At 37.3% G+C, this 18,244-nt stretch overlaps 1 protein-coding gene across 1 annotated transcript; it reads left to right on the forward strand.

Annotated features, from left to right (window-relative positions):
* The first annotated feature begins 741 nt into the window (after positions 1 to 741).
* On the forward strand, positions 742 to 13,710 carry tmem106c (transmembrane protein 106C). Its single transcript, XM_028453155.1, has 7 exons — positions 742 to 1,111; positions 7,846 to 7,909; positions 7,987 to 8,146; positions 9,528 to 9,668; positions 11,691 to 11,740; positions 11,832 to 11,885; positions 13,223 to 13,710. Exons 1-7 carry the CDS (start codon positions 913 to 915, stop codon positions 13,362 to 13,364), a joined length of 810 nt encoding a protein of 269 aa, XP_028308956.1. The 5' UTR covers positions 742 to 912; the 3' UTR covers positions 13,365 to 13,710.
* The last annotated feature ends 4,534 nt before the right edge of the window (positions 13,711 to 18,244 follow it).

An 18,244-nucleotide genomic window follows, 5' to 3' on the forward strand; every position in this document is an offset into this window, starting at 1 on the left:
TGGGGAAACTTTTGCTAAACTCAAGCTCTGAACAAACTTCCGGGACAGTGAAGTGTCAGCTTGTGGGTCTCGTGTGCCGCACAAGCCGGGCATGGACATTAGTTTAGAACTAGTCTGAAACTGTGGTCAACCAGCCGTGGTTCGCGTTTGTCTGGTCAAATCAGCCGCACGTTGTTTTCTTGTGCGCGAATATACGAACACTTACGGTAATCACAATGAGACCGCCCTGCAGAGCTGTGGAAGAGAGAAAAACACATTTCAGTATATTTCACCCAATTTGACATACAATAAAACCCATTTTTTTCCATAAGTAGTCCATGATTCATAATTCACTGAACTTAGTACGTCCTAGAGTACATGCATGAATAATATTGAGTACTTTTACTGTGTACTTTTTGAGTAATCCTCTGTCAGAAGTGCTAAGTTACTCAAAATATGAATCAAGGACTACTTATGGAAAATTATCTTTTTATTCCATGTCAAAGTTAAGTGAAATATCTTTAAATTTGTGATTTTGCCAGAGGATTACTAAAAAAGTACACATTAAAGGTACTCAATATTATTCATGCAAGTAGTCTATGAAGTGCTAAGTTACTCAAAATATGAATCATGAACTACTTATGGAAAAATAAAGTTTTTTATTGTATGTCAAAGTTGGGTGAAATATACTGAAATGTGTTTTTCTCTCTTCCACAGCTCTGCGGGGCGGTCTCTGATTACCGTAAGTGTTCGTATATTCGCGCACAGGAAAACAACGTGTGGCTGATTTGACCAGACAAACGCGAACCATGGCTGGTTGACCGCAGTTTTCTGAGCACATTATCCAAAGCTTCGTCGTGTCGTGTTGGCGTTTCGTCTACAGATGAGCGGCCGAGTTGCCTACGGCTGAGTACAACCAGCGCTAAAGCCACCATGGGGACGCATTGGTCGTCGAGTGGCAGCAGTTTGTCGCTTCTCCCTGACAGGCAGACCGGGGACAGAGACTCGGACAATGAGTCCCTGGACGGGCTCGGCCGGCGGGAGGACATAGCTCAGTTCCCGTATGTGGAGTTCACCGGCAGGGACAGTATCACGTGTCCGACATGTCAGGGCACAGGTCGGATTCCCTCAGGTAAGTTTAAAACTAAAGACAGCGTTTTGTTGTGGTTAACCTTACGTAGGTTTCACTTGGGTTTCTCATTGAACTATATTAAAAATGTTCCCATAGTGTGATGATTTTTTGTATCCGCCCAAAGTACCAGTTTCTTTCAAAAACAGATATATTCAATAAATGTTTGGTTCATGGTGGCTTGTTATCAGAGGCTGATGTCCTGAAGCCAGAGAACCACTGTATCATTCACAACTTAAATAATGTGATGAAAACAGACCACATTACTACTAATCACTCAATGGTCTCTTAAACTGATGTTTACCAAAATTATGGAGGTAGAAAGTGTTCAAATGCAAAATGAAATAAATATTTGAGACCCAAATAAATGCATTTGAACACTTTTTTTTTTGATTGAGTTTTTTAGTTTAGTTTTTTTTTTTTTTTTTTTGTATTTGGGCAACATTCAGGGCCACTTCATTAAAGGAATAGACCAGGGGTCTGGAACCTTTACTCTCAAAAGAGCCATTTTGCCTAATCTCGCCTGGATTAAAGTCTTCCTGGAGCCAAAAAAAAACATTCTCAATAAAGACAATACAGTGTTATTATTCTATACAGTTAAAATAATATCAAATACTTGTATGAGTTAATGGATTTGAAGGGCTACAAAAAATAACTTGAATTTGATGACATGTGAGAGATCATGTCGGTCAACACATGCTAATAGCTAATTTCTTGCAACAAATCAAACATGCATTATGCATATTAAGCTGACATGTTGGCAATTAAATAAATCTTTTCCCACACAATTAAAATCTCTATTTTCTTCCAAAATAGTGTTTTTGTTGGTTTAGTTTCTTACCAGGGATTTAAAACTTAAGGTTAGCCACAGGTGCAGGAAAGTTGATGATCTGTAGAAGTTGCAGGAGGTGAAGTAGGATGGTGGCAAAGTTATTGCACAATGTGATTCATTTTTAGGGTAACCAATTCTTTTATCATAATTTTATTTTAAGTTATTGTCATTAATCATCAATACCATTATTTTTTAAACGCTACAAGGAGCCATTGCAAAAGAGTCAAAGAGCCACATGTGGCTCCAGAGCCGCAGGTTGCAGACCCCTGGAATAGACCAAGTAAACAGTGCACGGCTTACTATCATCAAACCGCAGAGAGCCACCGATTTGTTTATGGTCAGATTTACCACTTGTATGAAAGGATAAAAGAAAACATGTCACATGTCGTGTGACATAAATGTTAGCATAAATACTAATGTCACTATTGATCCGTCCCAATTTGTGAAACGCAATATTTTTTAATTATATTTCACGTGTTCACATGACAAAGCTGGTCTCATGAGACAGTAATGTACCTATTGTGATTATTACACCTAAATATCCTGAATGATTGAATCATCAGCCTGATCTGGTTTAATTATAGGAATCAGAAAGATATTTATCAACCATGACTTTATGTATCTTATTATAAGATATAAAATAAACAAGATTCAGCGGCAGTAAAAACCCTAATGGAGTTCATTTTGCTTTTCATGTGCTTTTTTTGAAGATAATAATTTCATTTTACATGAGCAAATAAATGAATTGCATACAGTGACACTAAGAGTGATCAACATTAGGGTTGACCGATTTTGAAAAATAATCTAATTGCAATTTTTTTTCCCCCTCAATTTTGAGATTGCGATTTAATACACCTTTTCGCATGACGTCAGCACTTGACTTAGCAAAGCGCACTGCCTCTTTAAGAATAGCAATCATTTGCCTGACAACCGCTATTTAGCACTGATTTTGCAGTCTGGGTGATTTTTATTGTATAATGCCCAAATCCTGTGTAGTATTTGGCTGTCATAACCACGCCTGGTTAAAGGAAAAGATAGCTTTTTACAGAATACTGACAGAAAAGCACTGAGGCGATGGAACTGCATGGAGCTCAAAATCAAAATGGTTGTATGTTTGCAGTAGACGTTTTGTTAATGGTAGGTTGTGAATTTTGGGGATCTAATTTCTTCCTGACTGATTTTTTTTTTACATTGATTATGAATTATCCTACATTTAAATTGTAATTTATTCAGTAATGACTGAAATGTTTATGGCTAATATGTCTAACTTGAAGAAAAGCAACGTGAAGTTAACAGTAAATATGCATTGTGTTGACTTGTATATTAAATAAACAAATGTGCTTCATATACCCATTTAATGTTTTAATTTAAGCTGTATTATTATTATTATTGGCGCTAGCATAGCCACATCGTGTAACGAGCCAATTATTATGATGACACAGGCCTATATAGACACAAAAACACATACATAAGCCTAACTTAAAGAAAATATATTCATCCAAGCTTTTGTAAGTTGTCATTTTCTCCATTGTGTAGACGGCAGGGCTGTTAATGAGCTACTCGTAAATAACAGGACAGCGGAGATCTGGCCATGTTGTCAGGTCGTTTTTCCATGAACCTTGAGGTGCTTTGTAAGGACATGATTCCAAACCAACCAGATGTAACTTCCCTTCATATCAGTGCTTGGCCTTTGGCTCTAATCTGCTGAAATATTCGTACATTGAGTAAAACCTTTGTGTTGTCCGCGGTAAATAGCGATTGTCAGGCAAATGTAAACTCCTCTTAAAATGGCAAAGGGCATTGCTAATTCAAATGTCCCGGATGATGATGTCACCGCGAAAAGGTGTACGTGCAATTATTTTTTCAAGGGCCTCTTGTCATGTATTTTTCAGTGAACACAAGCAATAAATCAATCTGTTTCATTATAAAAAAAAATCAGATTTATTTAAACTTTAAATAAATATGAAATATTAAATTTTAAATCACAGATTACAACAATAAAGCAAACAAATCTTTGGCTTTACCTCTTCAACATATCTAACTAACTTCACGTTTCATGAAACATGTAAACATGTGTACTGCACTTCTTAAACACTCTCAACTTAATAGGACAGTACAAGACAGGACAAGAAAAAAAAAATGCAGCCTTTGCGATTAGAAAATCGCGTTTTATAATATCGCAAACGCAATTATTCGTTCAGCCTTAATCCACATGCGCAAATATATTCCATAAAATATCAGCTCATGAGCTCTTTGAGTCAGCAGCTATTGTAGCCTTTTTTAGGTGTTGATGTATTCAATTTGATTTGTGTTTGTTTGTAAGGAACCTTTTTACACTTTAATTTGAGAATTGTTTTATTTATTTATAGTTTTTATTTATTGTGATCTTTATTGTTATTATCGTGATAAATACCAGAAATAATAATTTTTTTAGTCTATATCGCCCTTCCCTACTTGTGACTGTGAGGGAATGGAAGAGTTGAAGGATTTCCATGCAGGACCTGAACATAACATTGCGCGCAGAAGAGCGTCATGACTCTGCCTTTCAAAATGCAATGCAGACCGAGCACTCGCAAAAATAATGGCAGATGTAAATGTGAGCTTGAAATGAGGGATGCACCGAATATTCGGTGGCTGAATAAATTCAGCCAAATATTGCAAAAAAAGCTGCATTCGGTTTAGGGAGTTAAAAGCAAGGCCGAATAGTAGCGTATGACGCAAACAACTTGCAGTGATTTTGAGTTGGAAAAGTGGGTGCGCGTTGCTGTAGGAGCGAAGCAGCAGCAGCAGCAGCAGCAACAGGAGCTGTGTTTCTGCACACAAACACAGCCAGACTCTCTCCTTTCCGCTTACCGCTCTCTGTCGTCTGTCACCAAGCCCATTGAAGAGGGAGGAGCTCACATTCTAGGCGGGGGGTCTCATTTGGAGCTGACTTTTTACAAAATGTGGAAAAACAAGGAAGAGAGAAAACAGAACTTTTTCAACTTTGACCCTCTGACTGAGGCTAAAGGGATGTATATCACTGTAGCAAAACCATTACAAAGTGAGTTTTTTCATCATGCCTCCCCTTTAATGCACTTTAGTTTTTTTTTTTTTTTGGAATGCATGTTTTGTTTTATTTGAAGGGCTAATATAATATCTCCTCCTAGACTGCTGGGGGATGTGGCTGGTGCTTGGCTCCGCCTGGGGGGGGGGGGGTCCCGCCGTGCCATCTACCCTCGCTGGTGGCCCGCCATGCGGACGGCCAGATTCTTTGGCCACAAATTTTCATTTCGGTGCATCCGTACTTGAAAACCATTTAATTTAGTCCCTGAACAGCAGCTGTGCTAGCTACAAGAGAGTTGGAGACTGAGCTGTGGTGGGAGACCATACTGGAACTATGTAAAGCCTCCATCAGCATTAGCAGAGCAAAGACATATTTCCTGATTGTGGCATCGCAATATCTGCTGTTGCTTAGAGTCCATATTCACAGGTATACAGCCACTGCCCAGAAATGCACAGAAATCTCTGGTATGAAAGCGAAAGTAAACAAGAGCGCATTGCTCCATTCTAGGACTGACTAAAAACTGTTTTTACCACCTGAGAAATATCTCTAAAGTGAGGCATCTGTTATCAAAATCAGATCTGGAACTGGTCATACACGCATTTATATCATCTCGTATTGACTACTGTAATTCTGTTTTTACTTGTTTTAATAAGTCGACCCTAAACAGACTCCAGATCGTTCAGAACGCTGCTGCCAGACTTTTAACTGGTGCTTCTAGAACATCCCACATCACCCCCATTCTTGCTGCTCTGCACTGGCTTCCAGTTAAGTTTCGCATAGAATATAAAATATTAGTTCTCACGTTCTGAGCATTACATGGTCAGGCCCCTAAATATATCTCGGACTTGTTGTGCCCCTACTCATCAGGGCGATGCCTTCGGTCTTTAGGTCAGGGTCTCCTAAAGACTGAAAAAACTAAATTTAGAACCAGAGGAGACCTGGCGTTCCAGGCTGTAGCTCCCAGACTCTGGAATAACCTGCACCAGTCTCTCAGGGAGCTCAACTGTGTGGTCACTTTTAAAAAACTGCTGAAGACTACACTTTACAGAAAAGCTTTTAGTTAACTGGATTTTAATTTTTATTTATCCTTTAATGTTGCTCTTCTTATGATATTCTTGCACTCTTGTTTTATTATTCTATTGTGTTGCACTTGTACTTTTAACACAACTCTGTACAGCACTTTGTGATTTTATCTGCAAAAAGCGCTTTATAAATAAAACTTACTTACTTACTCGGACTCTCCATTTTAACATGTTCGGGTTGAATAAACAAAGCAAACACACACACAGACGCTAACAGCAGACGCTGCCCCTGCTTTCAGGGCCAGTAGACTTGGGAAGAAGTCCATCGCTCAGACGCTTCGCTGATCGGCATTTTTGTTATTTACGCATAGGTTTTCACCTCTGTGCACAAATGCGAGTGAAATAAAGCCATGTCACGTCAACAACTCTTTGGTGTAAATGAGACGAATACAACAATGCGATGGGACCGAACTGATATAGCCGCTCAGATCGGTGTAAAGCCCACTATATGATCAGACTGAATAAGCCACCATCCTATCTGCCTGGTACTGAGCGCTGTCTGTGGGTCCATTCCTCTCTGTGTTACCTGGTCGTGACACACTCACGCGCCGGTACATTGCAAATGACGACATGCCATTGGTAAAGAGGCCAGTCACTCAAACATTACTGACCAATGGGGAAGTTGTGTCAAAATGATTCAATCAAAAAAAAAAAAAGTTTCAAAAGTTTTTTTTTTTCACTTCAATGAAAGAAAAAAGTTTTCAACGCAATCTTTGGGCAAAATTTTTTGTGTTCATTTCAAACCCTTTTTTTCTTTGATTGAAATTTTTTTTTTTGATATTTTTTTTTTCTTTGATTGAAATGTTTTATTTTTTGCTTGAATAATAAGGACACAAATGTACTACCCATAATATGGCCCAAATACAAAAAAGATGAATAAATTACAAAAAATCTTTTCAATCAAAGAAAAAGTGTTTAAAATGCAATTATTTGGGTCTCAAATATATTTTTTGCATTTGAACACTTTTTTCTATGAAGTAAACTTTTTTTTTTTTTTGATTGAAAAGGTTTTTTTTAAAATTGAATCTCCACACAAAATGTGTTGATTTTGGACCACCTTATAACGTGGGTTCTTAACTCATCGGTCGGGACCCAAATGTGGGTGTTTTCAGTAGGGCTGCATGATTTTGACTAAAAACCTAATTGAGATTTTTCGGACAAATATTGCGATTGCGATTTTTTTCATTTGATACATTTAAATACATAAACTGCTAAAATTATGAGTGAATGGAGTCATGTTACTTGTAGACTGTCAAACAACACAGTCTTGCTCAAATAGCCCCACATTAGAACAAATCACAGTAATCTACTTTCAAAAATATTTGGTTTCATGTGGACAGCGCCCTCTTCTGGAGGAATCACAGAGTGTCTGTCTAAACACTTTAGGATCTGCTTTATGGAAACTCAGACCTTTAATCTGTTCCAGCTGAACCTGAGATCACAAGGCTCCTCCATTCTGATTGGTGAACATCACTCAAACGCCAGAGACAGAAGAAAAAACCCTCAGCCTCTTGAGGTTACGTTATTGCACTAGTCAAAACCTTGACTATTCGATATCGATAAACCTTGCAGCTCTTGTTTTCAGTGAGTTGCAGGTTTTTTTCACTTGAGCTATTTTTTGTTGATTTAGTTGGTTGTTAAGGTTGATGGCGTAGCATTGAGAACCACTGTTATAATACCAGAGTAGAAACTTGCTGCTTTAGGTAAACAGTAGTAGCCTGTCTGCCGATGAGGGTTTCCCACTTGATCACATGAGCTGTTGTTTTCTGCCTGACAGGTCAAGTCAATGAGCTGGTTGCTCTGATCCCATACAGCGATACAAGGCTGCGTCCCCAAAGAACGCAAGTGACCCCGCACACCACAAGACAACAATGCATGTGTGTTTTTGAGGATAGAAACTCTTATGTTCTTTATGCAGGAACCTGTATGTGCTCCTCTCAGTTCTTCTCTGTCTGCTGGCATCTTCACTCGTGGCCTTCTTCCTCTTCCCCCGTGCAGTGGTAGTGGTGGATGATGGGATACGCTCGGTAACTGTGTATTTTGATCGATCCAAAATGAAGGTCCTGATGAATATGACAGTAAGTTGAAACGTCCATTCCTACGTTGTACTTTTCTTTGGGTAGAACTGCAGTACTGCTCTTTATATGGTTCTTGCAAAAGATTAGGAAATGCAAAAGTGTTTCAGGAAGCTAGAACATGCGGTGTGATGTCATTGATGCATAATTTTCATTCTATAATTTTTTTATATAACTGACAGCATACAGTACACCTAGAATGTCCCAAATTTTATTTTATTGTAAAACATTGAACAATATCCCTGAAACAATACAAACATGTTGTATTAACTGCACATGAAATAGTTATATCAAATATAAATTAAAAGTTTAGAACATTGCTGTCAAAAATACTACCTTATATCAGTTTCTTGTCTTTCATTTTTCACATTTTAAAAATGAACTAAACGGGTTCCACTGCAGACCTGTTTGGAGCGAACAGTCGTATTTTGGTTTTACAAATAAAGAAAATCACAAGGTTTCAGGTGGATGATAAAAAAAAAATGAAAAATATGCAGGACAAACTAAAAAAATCTTAAAGCACCCATACAGTGTCCCTAGTTTTAGGTTTCCTTGTAGTGTAAAAATAAAATAATTCAGCAGCTTTGTGGATATTTAAATGTAAAAATATCAATCTAAAAATAACTTGCAACAGCTTACAGAACAAAATCTCCTAAAAGTCAAACATTTTACAAAAAAATAAAGTGCAGTATCTGTAATATTTTCAAAAGTCAACGGGTAATGAGTAGAATGAACAGGTTAGTTGTTCTCATTAGCTTTTCATTCCGCTAGCTTTAGCTTTAGCATTAGCTTGATTGCTAGCTGTGACTGTGTACTAATCTGACTAAAATGATAAATGTTGATTGCAGCAGAGAGTGGTTTGCAACAAAATTCAGAGATCCGCAACCATTACAACTCTACCTGTTGACACTAAAGTAAAAATGGTCCTTACGATGAAAACATTTCCACTGCAAATTGAAGTGTTGTATTGAACCTTCATCTTCAAATTCTGTTACTGCATGAAAAAGAAATGGAACAAAATGTTGTCCGATATGAACTAGTAACATGTTATTGGCTGTTGAAATGAAGGTATTGGATGGCTTTACAAAGATTCCCATGTCATGTTATCCTAAAAATGGGAAATTGATTTAATGCCAGTACATTTTCTTTTCAAGCTTACTGGAAACTAGTGCATATGAATCCATCTCACTGTCACTGGCCAATTAGCTCAGACAGAGGTCTCTAAATCTTCGATAGTATTTCATGTAAGGAGTTAACTGCTTTTCTTGTCTTTACATCTCTATTCAAGCGCTTTTAGTGTAACTTGTGTTACCAGTGAGTGTCATGTCACACATCCCTTTGTGGTTATTGCATTTGTCACTCTTTTGAAACCCTGTTCTTTCAGAGTACACTCAATTTCAGCAATCCCAACTTCTTCTCAGTGCTGGTGCAGAGTGTGAACTCTCAGGTTCTCTACATGAAGTCTGTAATCGGAACCAAGCAGCTGAACAACGCCACCAACATCCTGCCACTCAGTGAGCGTCAGGTGAGGGTTGATGTGTAACTCTGGTTTGGTGTCCGTTCTGCTGGTAAGGACTTATCAGCAGCAGCAAACTCTTAGCAATGCAAGCTAGTACAATCTTTTTGATTGCTACAAATAAGCTTAAATACTCCTTCTTCTGGCAAATAAAGGATATGTCAGTGACGTTGCAAAACTGCAACTGTTTCTACAAGGAGTGTTGCTTAATAAAACTGAAAGGGACAATGATGTTGCTACATCCTACCACATAATGGCAACACCTATAATTTCCATACAAAAGCCATTGCAGCTTGTATTTGTTTAAACATTTCAAAAATAAATCCTAAAGATGCTTCAGTAAAAACTCATGATGAAATGACTGAGTTTGATATTTGAGTTATCAGGAGCAGACGATCAAAGAATTTGAGCTTGTGGTTCATCTTAAAATTACTGACCACACAAATGCCAAACTCAGACTTATATTGCGTTACCTTTTTTAATCCAAAATTATATATGAACAAAAATTGATTGTATGCTTAAGTTATGTGATCCAATATAGCGATGTGATAAGGGTGGGTGTGCGATCTGACGATATTAGATCGTTAAGGATTAAAGCATGACGACGATCTCCGAAATCACGGAGATCTTAGAACCATCTGAAGTGCACATTTTAGCCCTCGCGGTGCCGTGTCTGCATCATATGTCTGTGGTCCGTACACAGAACATCCAAAGGTGTTTTTCTCTGACAAATCAAACATTTGCTAGTCAGCATTACAGACACCGAAGAACTATTAAGTGCCTAAATAGGGCAGAAGTATGCTCCACTCCCCCTCCCCCCCAGTGCATGGACACACAGAGTTAGCTGTGCTGCTTCCTCCGTGTTAGCGACTGTCTGTCAGAGGCTCAGTGCGGCTGTCTGTCTGTCTGTCTGTTAAACTCCATCAGTTCTAAGTGTTTAAGCACTGAGAGACGTTTGAGGAAACACTGCATGTACTGTTTTTCTCTTCTGTAACTAACTGTCACTGCGCTGTAGCAGAGATCTGCTGCTGCAGCTCACTGGGCTGTTTCCATATTCTTAAAGGGACAGTGTCTTGAATGTGATTTACTTAAAAAAAAATACTTTCAGCAACTCAGAGCTGCCCTGAAAAAAGCAACAATACAGAATTTAATCACATATTTCCGCCATAATGAATTCAAAAGTAAAAAGTGGCACAAAATGTTGATATTGAGCTGCCAGTGATTAATAGAAGGTTTTATCCACTGACTTTGACCCATTATTGTTTTTCTTGTAAAACTATTGAGTTTATATCACCTATTGTCAGTTTGAGGAAAAATATTGAGATATGAATGTTGGTCCATATCACCCAGGCTTAATGTAACCAAAGCAGTAACGTTTTATCTTGTAAAGGATGAGATTGTTTTACCTCCAAAACAAATAGAAATCACTAGACTGATATGCTGCCTTGTTATGTAGCAAGTGTTGCTAATGCTAATGCTACACTACTTTAGTTAAACAAAGTAAAAAGACTGTGACTAAAAGAACTTGTCAGCCTTTTTGTTTGATGTTAATTGTACTTGGAACCAGTTTGATGAATTGCTTACATACATTCTTAAAAATACCTTGTCTTAAATGATCTTTCATTCCTTTTTTCCGTTTAGGGCGATGATTTTAAGTAGGCGAATTGGTTTGTTTTATTAGTAAATAACTTTTAAAATAGTCTAAATGATCTGAATGAAAATAAATCATGATAAATTGTGATCGTGATTCTACAAAAGAAAAAATTGTGATATGATATTTTTCCCATATCGCCCACCCCTACGAAGTGATGTCGCAATATGCAAAATAGATGACTAATGTACTACTACAAGAAACTTTTGGTCTTGATGAATAATGTTCATATCTACAGTATGAAATCATATCCCAATGTCCTTAAAGCCAAAGCCTTTAGAAATCTTTGCATAAAAAATACATATTTTTCTGAAGATATTGTTTAAAGAAACTGTTGCTTTTAACTGATGCAGCGGTTGTTACTTTTTTATCCTCTGCAGGTGAATTACACCGTCAGTGTGGAGATAGGGAGCAGCGCCCCCTATGTCTAGTGAGTGTCTGCATCTGAACTGCTTGCTTGAACTGAGATTTATTGCTCCTATGACTTTACTCAAGTTTTGCCTGTTTTGTGTCTTTTTCAGTGCCTTCTGCACCATGCCCAGTATTAAGGTCCACAACATAGTGGTATTTATGCAGTAAGTATCTTGGATCCTTGCAAATGTTAGTGAGTTGTTAACACATTTTTTTTGCTTTGCTATTTGCATATTTCAATGTTTTGAGCTCTTGATTACTACCGTAGGTCAAAGCGTATTGTGAGAAGCACTCACTAGGTTCTGCATGATCCAATCTTGTACATTTAGCAGGTCAACAGAGTGTAAGGCTGCGTCCAAATAGTCCCTCTTATTTCCTTTTCTATGCACTGTTCTTTCACTCCCGAAGTGTTTAAGTGGTGGCAATGATAAGTAGCGTTCAGGTTTTATTTAAGCTGAGGAAAGGAGGCTCAATTCTTTCTTTATAACCTCCTTTAGCCTAGGAAACACTGATGCATCCTTTGCCAAAGGAGACGAGATAATGCTGACCCACAATTCCTTGCGGCAACAAGGAATTGTCACGACGACTGACAAGGGGCAGAGTCTGAGATTATGTAATAATAATAATGCATTGGATTTTATATAGCGCTTTATGATAGACACTCAAAGCACCTTACACAATTAAGGCATTATTGTTTCACTCCACACTTAGTGGTGGTAAGCTACTATTGTTGCCACAGCTGCCCTGGGGCAGACTGACGGAAGCAAGGCTGCCATAGTGCACCATCGGTCCCTCCGACCACCAGCACTCACTCACACTACATTCATACTAGGCAATGTGGGTGAAGTGTCTTTCCCAAGGACACAATGACTGGAGCCATTCTCAATGTGTTGTTCTTTTATTTTCACTTTTGTTCCTCGTTGCCTGGCAGCCTCTTCTCCTTTGATTTACATTCAAATTTAGGGATTTTTGACATTATATCAGTAGAAAGTGTGCTTTCAGTCAATTTTCAGAAATTTGTAGTTTTTTCACCACGGCAGATGTCACTAACCTTTGCGGCTGTCAGATTATTGCGTCACCTAGTTTAAGTGTGTCTGATTGTCAAAAGAAATGTGATTTCCTAACTCCTCTCCTAACACCTTTCATTAACCCTGTAACGACATCCACAGGGCTATGGAACAGTGGATAGGAAAGGAGATAGGGACTATTCGGACACAACCAGAGTCATTGTCACTTTTTTACTGCATAGTGAAGCTGCATCACAGTAATCTAAATATGTGGGGAATATGATGAATTTAATCTAATTAAATCGACACAGCTGCTTCATCCTCAAATAAGCTCCATGTTATTTTACTTCTAGTCTTCACTGTGTTAAAGGAGTGTATTATTTATTACAGTTATATGAAAAGTGTAGAAAAAAAAGCCCTTTTCTTCCATTCTCTAAGGTAGGTAAGATGGTGCTTATCTCACATGTCTTTGTTTCCTTCTGTTTGTCCCCTAGAACATCAGTCAAAACCTCCTACATGGTGCGAACGTCCCAGAACAGCCTTGAGGCTTACCGCTACATCGACTGTGGCTCCAACACCACACACCACCTGTCAGCTTCGCACATGCTCACTGAATGTGGGGATGGGAAAACATGAACCAGGGACAATAGTTTTCTATGCTGATAGTGCAGGTTTTAGACTGACTGTTAATCTTCCACAATCTAAAACCACAATCTTCACTTCAGCCTCATTGTCATTGTCTGAACTTTTACCCAAACAGTTCAGATGTGCGTCACAGGCTTAAGTGATGGAATTACACCTCTTGAGGTTTTGTTGCAGTGTTGCTACGGAATCAACATTCTAACAAATATACAGCTTTTTTATGTAAATGGGCATTTGTACAGTTTTTCCTCATGTTTTAATTAGTTTACAAGCTGGATTTTTGTTCTGTTCATATAAAATAAAGAAATTTGTCTTAAAATAAACTAGTGATTAAACTTTACTGTGGCACTCATGATTTTTACTTGTGCTATCGACTATTATTAGTAAAATGTATGTTTTGGTCTATACCACAAAACAGTTTCTGTAGTTCAACATAACCCATATTCCATGTCTTGCCACAATATAACACTTACTAAATACCTTTATAACCTGCTGCATACAGATTCTCAGCTAAACATAGGTAACGGTTTCTAGTAGGGATGTAACGATTCACTCAACTCCCGATACGATTCGATTCACGATACTGGGTTCACGATACGATTCTCTCGCGATTTATTTTACAAAATGGGACTGTATATAAATGACTGAAAAATATTCCTTTTTTTTTTGGGGAAAATGCTATAGTATTTTTCATTGTCAAAAGAATCCCTTGATAAACTATTCAAAACAATGCAATTTAACTAAAAATAAATCGTGAATGAAATAAATAAAGGAATAATACAAATGAAGAAGCTTATTTAAATTCTGGTTCTATAGTAAACAATACAAAACTGCATAATAGTTATTTTTCTTTTTAAAAGTGCAACTGAAAATGTATTTTATGCCTTAACAATTGGACTAAAAAAACAAAAAAAAAAACCCAGTAATTTTACTGTATTTAGGTCAGATATTTGTTTGGACCAGCAGAGGGCGCTGGTAACCCAGTGGTCAGTTGGCATACAGATATTTTGCAGTGAAGAAGAGATGCTATGCTAGCAGACAGAGCTAATAGAAAAACGTGACTTTTACAGATATTCACGTAACATTACAGATATTCTTTCGGTGCTAAAGGGGTAAGGAATCATTTATGAATATGTTTAAGAGTAGAAGATGGCCAGAAAGAAAGTATTAGCAGATTTCGCTTGCCGCCAACACTTCTGGGTAGCGCCCTCTGCTGGTTAAAAAAAGTACTGCGATTCAATTTTCACAGCATCGATGTAAATCGTTATACCTATGAATCGATTTTTAACTGCCTTACGATTAATCGTTACATCCATAGTTTCTAGTAATTTAATGTAATTGATTCGCATTATGCAATTCAGCAGTTTAGATGATGTTTTATAGCTTGGTTAACTTGAAGTGCAAAGCTCCAAAACTTGTCATTGAGATTTACATTTTGAGGTATTTATGAGAAACCTGCTCCTGTGGATTAAGATTTAGATGTCGAGCATTGAGGACTTTAGTGTGCAGGATTCTGCAGACCTCAGGGCTCTGCTCTGAAATCTAATCAGTGCGATTGAAAGCTTTTATCTGTCACTGTCAAGAACTTTTGGTACTTTTTTGTTAAATCAAACCATAAACCTGTTCAGTTATATTGTAAGCACACATAATGCTGCTACATGAACATATACTATGTATATATAACAGGAACTGTTTGAAGTTATATTAAAGTGAATGAGTTTATCCTAAAATAGATTTGTATATGTTTCTACAAACAAGTCCGAGCCATAGATTACCTCACCTCACAGGAATCAAAATAACCTCCAAAAGCTTTAGTTACTATAGTACTTTGTTGTTTTTATGCCTCTGACCACCAAGTGGTCTAGGTCATTTATCAGATGTCCGAAAGACATGGCATAAGTGTCAAAGTATGGAAACAAAACACTTTTTATGTTTCTTATATCCCTCTATGGGATCAGCATTGCATGTTTTAAACCACATTAGTGTACACAGTTTGGTTTACATATGACACTCCTCTCAATGCTACCTGACATCAGTTTTACTAAAACAATGCGTCGAGAGTCGGTACTCAAACCAATTTACTTTTGTTTGCTAAACCTATTTATACATTGTAATAAATGGACATCATTGAAAAATACTTGGATTTTAAATATTGTTCATATTCTTGTTTTACTTGTGTGTAGTGTAAACCTTTTTTATAAAATCATCAAAGCACCGACTGGACTCCATCATTCAACCAGAGCAATAAATCATGTCTCCAAATGAGGTCAACCGCAAATTTGCCGTGACAGTAGTTTATACAAATGTCTCTAAATTGGGCTTGAGCTTAAAATTATCATTTCTTAATTTCGTTATTCACCTAAAAATTATTTCCCCAAAACCATTTAAGCTAATTCTTGACCTCCATCCCACCATGTTGTCCAAACTATTTACTCACCTATCCAGGTATTTTAATCCCTTCCATGTCCAGATATAAATGAAGCATCTTAGTATACAGTTTGCTTCTATCACGTAAATGAGTGGTTTGTGCTCAGGAGCTAAGCGAGTTGCAGCATGGTACGTGATATATGCAACAAATCTAGTTGTACTGTCTGTGGTACAACAAATTGGATACAATTGGGAATGGTTCTCTGATCAATGAGTAATGATTTGTTGCCAGGAGAAAAGTGCATAACTATTTGCATCGTGCCAAATTTAATTTTGTGGATAAGAGGATGAATGTGTTCGGCTGCTTTCAGGAGTTGAGGTTTGCTCCAACCGACATTTTCTCGCCCACCATAAGTGCCTGGTCCCATCAACACATTATTAAACATGATATAAAGCCTTAATAGAAGAGGTTATAGCTGAACATAGTGAGACATCATATTAATACTGTTGTGAAGGCTGTTAGGCAAATACATCTGGCAATATAGAACATACAGTATGCACCCCCAAACATGGTAGTTATAATAAAATGTATTCTAATAAGCTTTGATCTATAGCCTAGGTTCCCAAAGTAGTACGCAAATTGTCATAGGGGGTACATAAAGAAAAAAAAAAGGAAACTAGAATATAAATCGACCAGCAGTCAGGAGCCTCTATGTATTGCCACAAATTACACATTAACCGACCTAAGACTACCCATAGTGACAGAGAAACAATCTCGTCAAAAAAGCGCAAATATAACCAGAGCTACATTGCTTTACTGATTTACATTTCTTACAGATTAATATTACTTTTGAAACGGGTTTCGAAAGTATACTGGTCGACCATGTTTGTTTGTTACTTTCCAAAACGGCGGTTTTCTGAAGTATGTTGGTCGTCATGTTTGTGTGTCTGTGTACATGATAAATTGAAAAGTTATGAATGGGTTTTGATGAAATTTTCAGGAAATATTGATAATGGGACAAGGAACATGTGATTAAATTTTGGTGAATGTTCACCAGCAGGTGGCGCTATAACCAAGGTCAACGGGTTTTGGCCTTTAACTCCCACACTGTATGTCGCACATTCAAAAACTTCACAGAAACCATGAATAGCACTGAACCACCTACAATTGTGTGGCGCAAAATTGCAAAAACTGGAAAACCTACCTTTTCAAACTCCTCCTTGGGGTTTTGTCGTATCAGCGTGAAACTTGGCACGTAGAGTCTTCAGTTGGACCTGATCTAAAGTTGAGTAACAATTTTTGTTTCATCAAAATATGAGCAAATTATAAAGTAAAGTTTTCTAGCTATTTATAAAAACGCAAACTGTTGCATATCTCGGTCAAAATAAGAGCTAACAATACCAAATTTGAGACTGTGGGGATATGAGCCAAATTTCAATAATTTAGGCCACTAGGGGGCATTGCAATTATGGGAAGTGTATATCAATTAATGGCATGACCGATTTTTACCAAATTTGAAGAACGAAATTGGGCGTTTTCGAAAGTCTGCGCTGCACGAGCGCTTTTATTCTTATTTTTTGTTTGTTATATTTTTTTCCTCAACAGGATAGGTAAAGTTCAGAGACAAATTATACTGTAGGGCTACATTGTATGTGTCCTTACATCAGTGGCTCCCAACCTTTTTTGAGTCGTGGCCCCATTTTATACAAGGTAGATATACAGTATTATATACATTTTTGGGGTCTCCAGGGACTTTTTTCTTCTTCATAGAATTAGCTTTTGATAATGTTTGTTGTTGCCAGGATCAGTGCACAAAGTGACAAGATGTGCAAGCTCAGATATTTTCATAGTGCATTTTATTTTAACTATATTTCTATTTAAGAAAGTGAAAGTATAGAATACAGTTATAAGATTTTTTGTGTGTGTGGTGTTATAATTTGAAAAAAAAAATATTTAAAACATTTTAAAAATACATTTTTAATCAGCATTTTTCGTTGTTATTGTAAAGTACTAGAAACGGGACCTCATTTAGATTTCAGGTGACCCCGCATGTGGTAATGACCTTAAGGTTGTAAAACACTGCATTACATTATTATGTTTTGCAGCGGTGGGGGTACAGGGCTTCAGGTCAAATGTCTGAAAGGATACGGGAACGTGAAAAGTTTGGGAAACACTGATCTATAGCTTGTGGGTGTCGAACATGCAGACCAAATCTGGTACACCAAAAGTCAAACTCGGACGGCAGAATAAACCTTTTACAGAAAATATAACTAAATCACAAAGAGAACCTATGAACTAAATAACATGTTTATTCATATTGAGACAGCCTTCATCTTTTCATGTTAGTGTTGAAGGGCCTGTTGAGGCCTTTCAATGCAATTCCTTCTTGCCTTTAAATATCAACTACAGGCTGGAATTTGTACATGTTTCATTAAACATGCAACAAATTGAAACCTTTTATATTTCACTAAATTAGTGTTTTAAAAATAGATAATCCAAGAAACGG

This window comes from Gouania willdenowi, chromosome 7, assembly GCF_900634775.1.
Source record: "Gouania willdenowi chromosome 7, fGouWil2.1, whole genome shotgun sequence".
Lineage (NCBI taxonomy): Eukaryota > Metazoa > Chordata > Actinopteri > Blenniiformes > Gobiesocidae > Gouania > Gouania willdenowi.

Bases quoted from the DNA above. Each gene is read 5' to 3' on its own strand.
- tmem106c (XM_028453155.1), top strand. From the start codon at position 913: ATGGGGACGCATTGGTCGTCGAGTGGCAGCAGTTTGTCGCTTCTCCCT. The intron at 1,112-7,845 runs GTAAGTTTAAAA...TCTGCCTGACAG, and splicing joins CACAGGTCGGATTCCCTCAG to GTCAAGTCAATGAGCTGGTT. The intron at 9,669-11,690 runs GTGAGGGTTGAT...TATCCTCTGCAG, and splicing joins TGCCACTCAGTGAGCGTCAG to GTGAATTACACCGTCAGTGT.